Here is a 14,305-nt window from a genome sequence, read left to right on the forward strand (position 1 = left end):
AAACTGATGTCCTTTACACATAGGAGAGAGCGCATCAGACCCTCATGCAGAGTCTAAGTATTTAATTAATTTAGGGCTTCAAATAGGATTATACATTCTCCTAAGGACACCATACATGTATTCAACACTCTGTACTTTGGCATCACCATCAGGATCTTCTAGGCTGCCTCTTCTACCAGTGGGCCGCCAAGTTCACCAATGTTGAGGAGGGTGAAACCGTTAGAGTCACTTGGAGTTTGTTAAAAACATGAACTATGAGCCTCACCCATAGACATTTTGGCTCAAAACACCTGGGATGGGGCTGAGGAAGCTGTTTTTACTAAGTTCCCATGGTGATTTGGTATCCAGCCAAGGGTAAGACACAAGGCCTGGGTGACCTAAAGGCCCCAAGGCTTCTTCCACCTTTTCATCTACTCCTTCTTGGAGGCTGGAACACAGATGGTATGAGTGTCCCATCCCTCCTATTCTCTATTAGCAAAACAAAATTATTTGTTCTGTTTCTGTAGATTTTTCATGTTTCACTTGCAGTACTTCTTAGTGGTTTTAGAATGTTTCATTGTAAGTAACCTTAAACTTGACACAAATAATAAAAGAAATATTTGACTCTCATGTAATTGGAAAACCCATAGGTAGGTTTGGCTGCAGTTGAAGCTCGATCCAGAGATTCAGCAATTAAACGACTTGCTTCTTTCTGGCCCTCTGCTCTGCCTTCAGCAGTCATGGCGTCATTATTATGGTTCCTCATTTGTGTCCAGAAGAAAAGAATTCTCTGTTTGGTTTCCCTCTGGACTAGGGTCCATGCCCCCTCCTGCCAGTGGCTGTGGCCACGGGATTGACCCACATGAATTTAATTAGCTTTGACCATGTGCTTTTTGGAGTCAGGAATGAAGTCAGCTCCTGTAGAAGCACATGGACCACCAAATAGGAACTGAAGTTATTTTATCTAAAGAAGAGGAAGTAAATGATGGATGACAAAAGCTAAAGTCTATTCATGCAGCATTCAACAAATATTTACCGAGGGTCTACTGTATATCAAGCATAGTTCTGGGTGAGTGGGATTCAACACTAAACAGAGTGTAAGAGACCCCTACCCTCTGAAGTTCATATTTTAGTAGACTAAAACTTGGCCTAAAATGGAACAAGAGGGATGTTCATGCACCTCACTGGATATCTGACAGTACAACATAGCACCGCTGGAAATAATTGGGGGTGTTTTGCATGTCTCAGAAGTTAGAGCACTGTGGTAGACTGGACAATTGTCTCCAAAGATGTCCAGGCCCTAATCTCTGGAACCTATGAGTGTTATCTTGTACAGCAAAGGGACTTTGCAGATGTGATTAAGAATTTGTGTTGGGGAGATTATCCTGCATCACTGGAGCTCAACATAATCACAATGGTCCTTATAAGGGATGCAAGAGACATCAGAGTCAGAAGAGAAAATGATGTGATGATGGGAGAGATGGAGAGACTTGAAGATCCTATGCTTCTGGTTTTGAAGATAAAGGGGACCTGAGCTGAGGAATAGAGACAGCTACTAGGCCCTGAACGAGACAAGAAAACAAGTTCTCCCCTTAGAGCTTGCAGAAGAAAACCAGCCCTGCCAACACCCTGACTGTAGCCCCGTGAAACTGATTTCAGACTTGTGATCTCCAAAAGTCTGAGAGAATACATTTGTACTGCTTTAAGCCACTAAGTTGGTGGTAATTTGTTATAATAAACAGGAAATTAATACAAGCAGTGATTTTCTCTTCCTGTTTTTCAACTTTTTTTTTCATTCTTTATTCTAATGTACACATATCTATTTACCCCCTGCTAAGTTACAAGCACCATACCAGATGCTGGGGACAGAGCAGCAAACAAGACGGCTGCCATACCTTTTGTTTATGGGGCTTCCAGTCCAGTGGAAGAGAAAGACTTTAAATGGTGAATGAGTCCAAAAAAGGACTAAATTTGAGGGTCAGCAAGAAAGGAAACACAAAAATAGTGCTTAGGTTACACTTCAGTGCACATCAAGTGTAAAGGATACAGGTTTCGGCAAAGAATATGAGATGGCGTGAAGTAGGCAGGGCTCAGTGGGCGAGAGTAGTGTCCCACGGGGAAGTGTTTGGGGAGCAGGAATGGTCAGCCTGTTGGGAAGGTGAGAGGATTCTGGCAGTACCCCAGAAATACCACCCCAAAAACCCACTAACATCGCCTTATAGTGTTACCTACATTGTTGCAAAAGTAGCTTTTTACTAGCCACGTGACTTGGATCTACCATGCTGGTTCCAGAGAAAGTTTCTTACTCCTTCCTCAGGACCCTACTGCTTCATTGGCCACAAGTCATATAATAATAAGAATCACACAAGGGAAGTCATCCTGCACTCATGTAGTGATGTCACATCCATGTGCATGCATTATCCTTTATTTTCCACCACCCAAGGGCAGGCATGGCCAACCCAACAGATATCAAAGAAATAGCCACGGTGATGCTAAGTGACAAAGGAAAAGTAACTGGGACCTCACCTAGTCCAGGGGCTCAGGGAAGCCTTCCCTGAGGATTTGACATTTAGGCTGGATTCTGAAGGATGTGTAGGAAATAGACAAGACATTTTTTACCATTCAGTGGTAAAATCAGGCCTTTGGAGACACACTGGAAAGTTTAAATAAGCAAAAAGAGGAAACTACCAATCACCCATAATTGTACCAACTAAGTGTAACCTAATTTTTTATGCTTTTATGTACCCATTTAACTATTTACAAATCAGAATATACAAATTATTTTTAAAGCTTAAAATAAAAAACCCTTCAGTCGCCCTCCTTATTGCTGTACCCACACCCAGCTTTGCTCTCACTCACTGGAGAGCTCAGCGCACGGTTCTGCATTTTCTGTCCACCCCAGACCTGGTCGTTATGCTGTGTGACACTGGCCTCCATGTGGAAATCCACCCAACACAGACCCTTACCACGCCATGGAGCATGTGTCAAGCCACCAGACAAGACGGGGAGGTGCCGCTTGGGCCACTAGAGTGCAGGAGCCTCTGCCAAAGGCACTCGGCCCTCTCCAGGTCACCTCTCCCATCTGCTCCTCAGCCATTTCATCACAATTCGGGCAGCGTCCTTCTATTTCTTATCACAAACTTCAGAGCAGAGAATTAGATTCAAGTCCCATATCGCTAAGCTTATTAGTTTTGCAAAGCACACATTGTGCGTGGCGCTGCGAGGAGCTATCATGAATTATTCCAATGAAGCTATCTTTGTCACAACAAACGAGCGAAGCACATTTTCTTCACTGTCTCCTCACATGCTGGCATTTCTCTTCACGGATTTCTTACTTTGTGACATTAACTAAAATCCAATGAGCCACAATGTCATTACCGCAAACCACCCTAGTTCTCTGCTCCTCATGTACTGACTTTTTTTTTTTAATGTGACTGAAGCATTTTCTTTCCTTCTTGCTTAAAATTCATTATACTCGAATGTGTCCTTGCAGCAGCACAGACTAGGAACAAATATAAAATATGTACGATTAAGGTTTACTTTAAAAAGCAACTCAGGCTCAATTCTTTTGCTTGGCTGGGATGGAACAGTAGATGCTGTGAGGGTGGGCACAAAGACTCTGAAGATACTGAGACCCATCTCTGAAAAGGAGGCTGAAAACATTTCTGTTTTGCATCTTATTTTATTGATCTTAGAGTTCCAAATGAGAGCAAGTTGTCTCTCAAGGGCCAGTGGAATGACTATGAAGCAGGAGTTAAGGTCACGAATCCACTGAGATTAACTGTCCTTGGTGTGGTCACAAGTCTCATTCAGTTTGAACGTTAATCTCTATCAATACTGAGAAGACCCCTAAGGGACACCTCTGCCTGTGAGTACCCTGTGCTGTCAGCACACACACAGCTCCGTTCTTTTTCCTCCCACTTACACCCCGACTCCCGCCCTCTCTCCAGACTGCCCTGCCAACAGGTTCATTTTAAGCCACTCTGTTTTGTCTCCAGTTATGACAAAGCTGCATGGACAAGGACCAAGAAAAAGCAGTGACTTAAAGTCGGGGAGTAGAAACACACAAAAATAACAGGCAATCATTAAACCTTGGAACTGAAGCAGGTAGCTGCTTCTTAAAAACAAACAAGAAAACAACAAAAAAACCCACTTTTTACAATAATGTTTAACTTACAAAAATAGTGTAAACAATTCCTCTAAACTTTTCATCTGGATTCCTTGATTGTTAACATTTTACCATTTTTACCTTATTATTTCAAATATTTGAGAGTGAGTTGTAAACGTAACGCCCCACTAACCCTAAGCATTTCAGTATGATTCCTAAAAAGCAAGCACACTGCTGAAAACTCACAGTGCATCCTGCAATGTTGGGAAATCAGCATTGGTTCAGCACTACTGTCCAGTGCACAGACTCCATTCAATATTCCTGATTGTTCCAACAGTGTCCTTTATAATCGTCCTTTCCTTCTCAGTCCAAAATCCAATCTAAGGTCATCTGTTGTATTTAGTTTTCATGTCTCTACATCCACCTTCGATGTGGAGCAATTGCTCAGTTTTTCCTCATCTTTTCTCCCTTGACACTTTTGAAGAGCATAGATCTGCTACTTTGTTTAATGACCTTCCGTTTGTGGTTGGCTGATATTTCCTCAAGACGACACTGAGGTCATACATTCTTGGCAGGAATAACACAGACTTAATGCTATGTTCTTCTCAGTGGATCATATTGGGGGAATAGCATGTCAATTTGTCCTACTGTTTATGATCTTAACTTTACCACTTGGTTAAGACGGTTAATTATTAAGTATTTAGTATTTATTAATTAATAAGTAACTAAGAAGTATTTGAGTGATTAGTTTTAACTTAATTAAAAAGTATTTGAATCTATGCAAGTGTTTTTTTCCTCGTCAAACTTTTACTTACTAGTTTTAGCATACATTGATGATTCTTACCTGAAGCACTTATTACTGTATTGGTACCAAGTGGTGATTTTCTCATCTCTTAATTCCTTCTACATGTACGAATTGGTGTTGTGTAGCAAGGTAGAACATTTCCTTTCCCAAGACTTGTAAGTGAGGCTCCAGTTAAGCCAAAAGTTTGTTAACTCATGGTCAAGGCTGTCTCTGGGTCTAATGGATACTCAACAATGTGTTGGTGAGGGTAACTAAGGTCTTGTTTGTACCTAATTGGAGGTGTCATTTTCATTTCACATTGAAACTTTCTGAGGCTTGACCCACTCTATGGCAATTCAGGTCAGAGAAGATCCGCTGCAGGATGAAGTCTGTTCAGAGTTACCGCTTTTCTTTCAGTGAGTTAATCTGAGTCCGTTAGGACCCAGTAATTGGGCAGCAGTAGCCACTTAGTAGCGAGAAGAAGTCTTGTACTCCCAGTGGCCTTAGGTAAACGAGTTCTGGTAGGTTCTTATACCAAAGTTTCCAATCAGCTGTGAGACTGGCCACAAATATCTAATTCTGCTGAGTTTGGAGGAGATCGGGAGTTTCAGGGAAAAGCTAGATTTGCTCATACCTGGATTGCCATCTGGTGGCTTTTTGGGGCTTTAGCAGATGTTTATTGCTCATTATATACAGAGGACAATCAGGTAGTCACTGTCCTGTTTTGTGTACAGTTGTTGGCTGCAGAGCCAGCAGTACATCCTTCATGGGCCATGAAACGTTTCTTTGGCCTAAGATCTATATAGCTTCCAAGATGACCCCTTGAGTAGGGTCTTGGATTTCGTATTCATTCAAGATCTGTCTGTACTTAGGTGGCATGCTTGTAAGAAGTTTACTTCTTCTGGATCCTCACTTACAAGTCTTTCTTGATGGATGTCATATTTAAAAAGTTTTCTTTATGAATGTCACATTAAAAAATTGTTGAATGTTAAGGTATGATGATAGTATTATATGCAGTATATGTTTAAAGTTTTTTTATTATTAGTATTTAGTGATAGGGAATTCCCTGGTGGTGCAGTGGTTAGGGCTACATGCTCTAACTGCCAAGGACCTGGGTTCTATCCCTGGTCGGGGAACTAAGATCCCATAAGCCGCGAGGTGCGGCCAAAAAAAAAACCCCAAAACCAAAAAACAACATATTATTTATCGATACACACTGAAATATTTATGGATGAAATTATATGATGTCTTGGGACTTCCTTGGTGGCGCAGTGGTTAAGAATCCACCTGCCAGTGCAGGGGACATAGGTTCTATCCCTGGTCTAGGAAGATCCCACATGCTGCGGAGCGACTAAGCCCACACGCCACAACTACTGAAGCCCTCTCACCTAGAGCCCATGCTCCGCAACAAGAGAAGCCATGGCAATGAGAAGCCCGCGCACCACAACAAGAGTAGCCCCCGCTCGCCGCAACTAGAGAAAGCCCGCGTGCAGCAACGAAGACCCAACGCAGCCAAAAGTAAATAAATAAATTTTTAAAAAGTATAATTAAAAAAAAAGAAATTATATGATGTCTTGGATTTGCTTTAAAATGATATCGGCATGAGGGAGGAAGAAGAAAAATAGGATGTAGCAGAAACCAGATTGGCTACAGGATGATAATTATTTGAATTAATTAATGGGGTCATAATAGTATTACAAATATTACTGTCAGATAAAGACATTTTCAAATAAAAGGAAACTGACAAGATTTGTTGTCAGAAGACCCGCAGTAAAGAAATGCTAAAGGAAGCTCTTCAGGCTAAGGAAATTGATACCAGATGGAAACATGGATTTATAAACAGGAATGAAGAGAACAGGAAATGATAAATGTGTGAGAAGATATAAAATTTTGAAGTTATTTTAGAGACATATGACTATTTAAAGCAAAAGCAATGTATTGTGGGGTTTATAACATAAGTAGATGCAGTAGAGATAACAACAAAAGCACAAACGATGGTGAGAATTATATTGTTGCACTGGTCTTTAATTTTATATGAATATTACCTCTAAGTAGACTACAAAAAATTAAAGATGCATATTATACTTCCTAGCAACAACTTATAAAACTAATGCAAAGATATCCTAAAAAGCTAATAAAGGAATTAAAATGAAATACAAAAATATGTATTAACGCAAACCAAGGCAGGAGAGGAGGAATAAAGGCTCATAAGACAGATGGGACAACCAAACAACAAATAACAAAATTGAGACTTGGATTCAACTATAACAATAACTATATTAAATACAAGCAGACTAAACCCTCAAATAAAGGCAATGGTTGTCAAATGAGCTAAAAAAATTTCATTGTATATTGACTATGAGGGATATACTTTATTTTTTAAATTTATTTATTTTTTTGCGGTACGCGGGCCTCTCACTGTTGTGGCCTCTCCCGTTGCGGAGCACAGGCTCTGGACGCGCAGGCTCAGCGGCCGTGGCTCACGGGCCCATTCTCTCTGCGGCATGTGGGATCTTCCCGGACCGGGGCACGAACCCACGTCCCCTGCATCGGCAGGCGGACTCTCAACCACTGTGCCACCAGAGAAGCCCCGAGGGATACACTTTAAATATAAAGGCACTGATTGGTAAAGTATAAGGATAGGAAAAGATACACCATGCTGATAGTAAGCATATAAAAGTAGGATGGCAATATAAATATCAGACAAAATGGACTTCAAGACAAGGAGTATTACCAGAGAGATAGGTAGAGATGGACATTTTATAATAAGAAAAGTAACAATTCATCAAGAAGTCATAACAATTATAAATGTTTATGTACCAAATAACAGAGTTTCACATTACATGAAACAAAAACTGATGGAATAGAGCTAAAGAAAAAAATCAGTATGAATATAGAAGAACTGAGCAATCTTCTTATCCACCTTGAACTAACATTTATAGAAACTAGACACAACAATTTCCAAATATATGTTCTTTTTATGAGCAAAGTAACATTTATACCTTTATACCTCATTTCCTGGTCCACAAACTAAGACTCAATACATTTCAAAATGGTTGAAATCTTATTAAGTATATTCTTTAACAACAATGCAATAAATTTTGGGATTAATAAAAATAAAGCATCTAGAAAATCCCCAAACATTTAGAAACTAACAGCACTTATAAATAACCTATGGTCAAAGAAGAAATCACAAGGGAAATTAGAAAATATTTCAAGTTGAATGACAATGAATATACAACATGGCTAAGCATGTGGTCTGCAGCACAGCTTAGAGGGAAAACAATATAATGTAAATGTTTATGTTAATGAGAAAAAGCATTTAAAATTAATGATCTCAACTTCCCCCTTAAGAAACTAGGGGAGGGACTTCCCTTGTGGCACAGTGGTTAAGAATCCTCTTGCCAATGCAGGGGACACGGGTTCGATCCCTGGTCTGGGAAGGAGCAACTAAGCCTGTGCACTGCAACTACTGAGCCCACACACTGCAACTACTGAAGCCCGCGTGCTCTAGGGCCCTTGCTCCGCAACAAAAGAAGCCACCACAAGCCCACACACCACAACGAAGAGTAGCCCATGCTCACCGCAACTAGAGAAAGCCTGTGTGCAGTAACAAAGACCCAACACAGTCAAAAATAATTAAATTAAAAAAAAAAAACTAGGGGAAAAATATAGCAAATTACACCCAAAGTACATAGAAAGAGAGAAATGAAAATAAGAGTGGAAATCAATAAAATAGAAAATGAACAAACAATAGAGAAAATCTATGAAAACAAAAGCTGGTTTGTTACAAGTAGTAGTAAAATCAATGAACTCCTAGGAAGAGTAACCAAGGATAAAAGAGAGAAAATGTGAATTAGTAATATCAGGAATGAAAAAGGGGATGTTGCTATAGATTCTATAAACATTTGAAAAAAAAAGAAAATTAGCAACAATGTTTTATTAATAAGTTCAACAATTTAAATAGTTGTTTTATAGATTCCACGTACATGGTACATGAATTGAGACAGTTTACTGCTCCCTTTCCAATACGTATACCTTTCATTATTTTTTTCTTTCCTTATTGAACTGGCTAGAACCTCTATTCCATGTTAAAGTAGAGTGTGTAGTCAACCTTGCTTTGTTAGGAGGAAGGCGTTTACTATTTCACTACTAAGTGTGATGGAGCTATAGGTTTTTATTCTAATTGCATTGGGAAGTCACTGTAGGGTTTTACTTGCATGAGTGACATTATCTAATTTACATTTTTATAAACCACTTGGGCTGCTATGTGGATAATGGGCTCTAGGAAGACTGGAGTGGAAGCAGGGAGGCAATCAGGAGGCAGCTGCAACCGCCCAGGAGAGAGGTGGAGGTGCCCTGACTAGAGTGAAGGCTGGGAGGTGGAGAGAAGTGGCTGGGATGGGGGACATATTTGGGGCATATATATCTATAGAGCCGACAGGACTTGCTGATTTATTGAATTTGGGTAAAGAAAAAGGAAAAAACCCATATTTATATCAAACAACTATGTTTATTTCAGACTCTTTTCCCCTGTGGATTTTAGATATTTTTGTAATGCATCTTGCTCTTTAGAATGGATCATTGAAAGTGGATACTTAAAAATCTAGCCTTACGTTATTTAGGACTTAATTTTTTAATAGGTAGAACACTAGAGAAAGAACAGTGACCAATATTTATACTGGATTTTAATCAATTTTAGATATTAGTGATCTGAACTAAATTTCTGCATTTTTCTTTTTAGGGTTGTCCAAGACTGGTTTTCAGAAAGGATGCAAGTGGCCAAAGTGGATTTCTCTACCACGCTTCATTTCTCTATGTATCTTTTCCTTTCCAAAAGATTTGTGTGCAGCTGGCACAAGTCAGCTGGCCCTGGAAATTTTTAACTGAACAGCTTTACCACTTGTAATTTCCTAGTAATAGGGCCCAAATGCAGCTGTCATCTGTAATGAGGTGATTGGGGTAGCTCCCTTTCCTGAAGATAATAACTGAGCGTATCTGGACCATAATTAACTTACCCCTAAGAGAAAAAAATGGGGATGAATTAAATACAGTAATTTATTTTATAAGTCAGGGGGATATACACTTTTCTAATAATTCATGTAATTTTAATAATCTTTAAATACTCAATTTAGTTATTTAGAAACTATCTTGGTTAAGAAGTCCATTTTTTTGTGAAAAATTACTTAAACTTTGGTTTTTACATGATATTGTTTTATTCATGATAACCCACCTCAAAAATTGCTATACAACCACAACTTTAACTGCTCCTCTTTGGCTAACATCTGTTGAAGAATATAAATCTAGATCTACATCCTCTGCCATTATCTCTGCATTTGGCCTGTTTGTCTCCTCTTTTTCTTTTAAAAGACTTAATGAAATGTAAAGGTAGACATACTTTAAATACAAGTCAATAATTTACTCCTTTAACTTATACAAACTTTCCAGAATGGGCTTATGTTGAGATTCTGATCTTGGAGAATACTTGGCTCTCCATGGAGGGGCCACATGCAAAAGGCAACTGTGAGCCCTGGATTTAGAGCATTTATGAATCCAAGCTTAGTGTTCCCATGGTATATCGTTTCCTCTTTTTACTTTCAACCTTTCTGTGTCCTTATATTTAAGGAACATGTCTTATAAACAGAATATGGTGGTGGTGGTTTTCTTTTAACGTGTGACAATCCTTGACTTTTAGCTGGGGTAATTTAGTCTGTTCACATTTATGTAACTACTGATATATTTGGGCTTAAGTCCAACATTTTACTATTTTAATTTATTATTTTATATTTTGTTTTACTCCTTGTCTCTTTTAGGATTAGCTTAAATATTTTTTAGATTAATTGTAAATTCTTCGGCAGTTCTCTCTCTTTTTTTTTTTTTTGGTACACGAGCCTCGCACTGCTGTGGCCTCTCCCGTTGCGGAGCACAGGCTCCGGACGCGCAGGCCCAGCGGCCATGGCTCACGGGCCCAGCCGCTCCGCGGCATGTGGGACCTTCCCGGACCGGGGCACGAACCCGTGTCCCCCGCATCTGCAGGCAGACTCCCAACCACTGCGCCACCAGGGAAGCCCTTTAGCAGTTCTCTTATGGCTACCATAGAGATTACACCACTTATCCAGGGTTATTTTACCACCTCTGAGGTAATGGAAGGAGCATAGAACTCTTAAACTCTGTCTGCTTCCCTGCTCGGTTTGTACGCTTTTGTTTTCAAATATTTTAGTTTTACTCATACATACATATATAAAATACACAAACACACATTAAAAATATATATATATTAACCTCACAAGGCTTTACTACTATTGCTTTATATAGTTAATATTTATTTATGAGTAACCACTTCAAAAAAATTTTTTTTTCAAAGTTGCATTGTGGTCAGAATATATACTTTATTTTTTTTTAAGTAATTTTATTATTTATTTACTTATTTATTTTTTGGCTGCATTGGGTCTTCGTTGCTGCACGTGGGCTTTCTCTCTAGTTGCAGCGAGCAGGGGCTACTCTTTGTTGTGGTGCACAGGCTTCTCATTGCGGTGGCTTCTCTTGTTATGGAACACAGGCTCCAGGCACATGGGCTTCAGTAGTTGTGGCGTGCAGGCTCAGTTGTGGCTCGCAGGCTCTAGAGTACAGGCTCAGTAGTTGTGGTGCATGGGCTTAGGTGCTCCGTGGCATGTGGGATCTTCCCAGACCAGGGATCAAACCCGTGTTCCCTGCATTGGCCGGCAGATTCTTAACCACTGCACCACCATGGAAGTAACCACTTTTTCTGTTGTTCTTTATACCTTCCTGCATCTCTGATTTTCCTTTTGGGATCAATTTTCTTCTGAATTCTCTTTAATATTTATTTTAGTGCAGCTTGCTGCTGACAGAGTCTCAGTTTTTGTCTGAAAATGTCTTTATTTCACCTTCAAATTTGAAGGATATTTCCACCAGGAATTTGAACTCTAGGTTGGCAGTTAATTTTTTATAGAACTTTGAAAATGTTCCATTGTTCTCTGGCTTTCATAATGTTTTTGGAGAAGTAGGGGGTTTTATTGTTGTACCTTTAAAGGTAATATTTCTGTTTTCTCTAGCTGCTTTTAAGATCTTTTTCTCTGTCTTTTGTTTTCTGCAGTTTTATTACGATGTACCTGGAGGGGTGTGTGTGTGTGTGTGTGTGTGTGTGTGTGTGTGTGTGTGTGTGTGTATTTATCCTGTTTTGTATTTTGCATTGATTTTTTAATTGGGGGTTTTAATGTCTTTTATCAGTTTTGCAAAGTTCTCGGATGCTATCTCTTCATATATTGCCTTTGCTCCACTTTCTTTTTCTTCTGGGTTTCAATACATTTGTTTTTGGTTTTGGTTTTTTTTGCGGTACGCGGGCCTCTCACTGTTGTGGCCTCTCCCGTTGCAGAGCACAGGCTCCAGACGCCCAGACTCAGCGGCCATGGCTCACGGGCCCAGCCACTCCGCGGCATGTGGGATCTTCCCGGACCGGGGCACGGACCTGCGCCCCCTGCATCGGCAGGCGGGCTCTCAACCACTGCGCCACCAGGGAAGCCCTGGGCTTCAATACATTTGATTGATTCACCATGTCCCATAAGTTTCATATTCTCTAATGTGCCTTTTCCATCATTTTGGCCTTCAGTGTTTCAGTCTAGATTTCTCTTCTGGCCTAGCTTTCAGTTTCCTAATTATCTCTTCAGCTGGATTCTAATTCGCTCTTAAACTGGTCCATTGAGTTCTAAATTTGTTATTATATTTTTTAGTTCTAGAGTGTCAATTTGCTTACTTTGCCAAAATTTTCCACCCAGCAATTTAATTTCTTAGGCATAGTAATTACAGGGCTTTTTTAAAGTTCATGTCTGATAATTACAACTTTTGGATCTTCTGAGGGTCTCTATTTATTAAAAAACAAAAGAAGAAACAAACAGTTCTTGTCTTTTTGCATGCCTGATAGTTTTGGTTGAGTACCAAATATTGAATATAAAAAATCGATGCAATAATTTGAGTTGCCGGATGATATTATCTTCCTCCAGAGAGATCTTGCTTTCGCTTCTGGCATTTGGTTAGGCTAGGAATCGCTCACTTAAATTCAATCAGAGAGTATTTCAAAGCTAGTTTCAGTCTAATTCCTTGTCATCCTTACTGAAAAGGATTCAGCTAAAAGCCTGGTGTCATTACCAGGGCTATTTCCCTTAGTGGGCCCTGAATTTAAATTTGTTTCCTCTCTTCCCTGCAAAAATACCTAAAATTCTTAACAGCTTCTAAGTCTTTCAGTCATAACTTCCTTCTCTGCTTCTCAGCCTTAGTTTTACTTTGGAACTGTCAAGTGCCTTGAAGTGAAAAGTGAGGCCAAATCAGGATATTACCTCTCTGGGATTCCCTCCTCTCTGAGGTCTTGGTTGCACAAGTCCTTATTGAATTGGTAGCTCAAGTCATTGTTTTATAGTATTTTGTCTGAATATTTGATTAGATGAAACTACATGAAATTTGCAGTTTTCATATCTCAAAACTGGTTGCCTATTGGCAATATCATACGGCTCCCAGTGGGAGGGTTGGTCTGAGACAAACTACTATACCATTGCTAGAAGCAGAATTCTCAAAATCTGGGGTTAAAGTAACCAAATGCTATGAGAGCATTGAATAAGTGTACAAAGATGACTAATACATATATTCATATATAATAAACATGTTCATCAAAGAATATTTTTCCTGTGTAGTAAGGTGTATGCTTCTTATTTCTCAGAGTCAAGTTTAGATGGCAAGTCAACTGCACTAGAAATCTCAATGTAATAAGAAAAAATGATCTGTGTACTGGAAAAGATTATTACTGGGAAATGGTCCTTGTAACTTGTGTTTCTCATTTCTTTTTCTGAAGGATTGCTTATGGATGCCCAAATGCATGAAGTTTGGATGGTTTCTGCCCTATACGCCAACAGATAATGAGTATGGTGCTTGGAAGCACCGTTACATTGCTGTGTGTCCAACCTAGATTGGCTAACCCCTAGGGAAGCCTCAGCTCTTTATGGGACCCTGAATGAACCCAAAACAGAAGATGAGCAACTACAGGAGAGGCAAAGAGAAAAGTGCCTAAGGAAAATAATTTGGGAGAAAATTGCACTACATAAGAGTGAGTGGCATTTTACAACTTTATATCTTAACCAAGTATTGTAGAAACCAATGGATTTACATACAAATTCCCACAGAAGATAGCGAGGTCTTTCTGAAACAGCCTGTAAGTGGCATTCTCTAAAGTATCTCAGGACAAACTCTTTTTTTCTTCACTATTAATTAAGAAAAACAAAAAGATTTCTGATAAAATATGTAAGGTCAAATGTCAGTGCCTCTGTGAGACCAAAAATAAGGAGAGGGAAGTACGAATACAGGCAAAAGCAAATAAATAGGATCAGGACAATTCGGAAGAATTAGGATCGGTGAAAAAGGAGGAAAAA

At 39.5% G+C, this 14,305-nt stretch overlaps 1 protein-coding gene across 1 annotated transcript in view; it reads left to right on the forward strand.

Moving 5' to 3' along the window:
* Nucleotides 1-14,305, forward strand: part of ECT2L (epithelial cell transforming 2 like) — a 61,694-nt gene that overhangs the window by 10,200 nt on the left and 37,189 nt on the right. Inside the window, 5 exon segments of the mRNA XM_029223540.1 lie at nt 9,616-9,666; nt 9,668-9,725; nt 9,727-9,763; nt 13,730-13,825; nt 13,828-13,983. Coding sequence (XP_029079373.1) covers nt 9,616-9,666; nt 9,668-9,725; nt 9,727-9,763; nt 13,730-13,825; nt 13,828-13,983 — 398 coding nt within the window.

Source organism: Monodon monoceros, unplaced genomic scaffold, assembly GCF_005190385.1.
Source record: "Monodon monoceros isolate NGI ecotype Baffin Bay Population unplaced genomic scaffold, NGI_Narwhal_1 Super_Scaffold_15, whole genome shotgun sequence".
Classification (NCBI taxonomy): Eukaryota; Metazoa; Chordata; class Mammalia; order Artiodactyla; family Monodontidae; genus Monodon; species Monodon monoceros.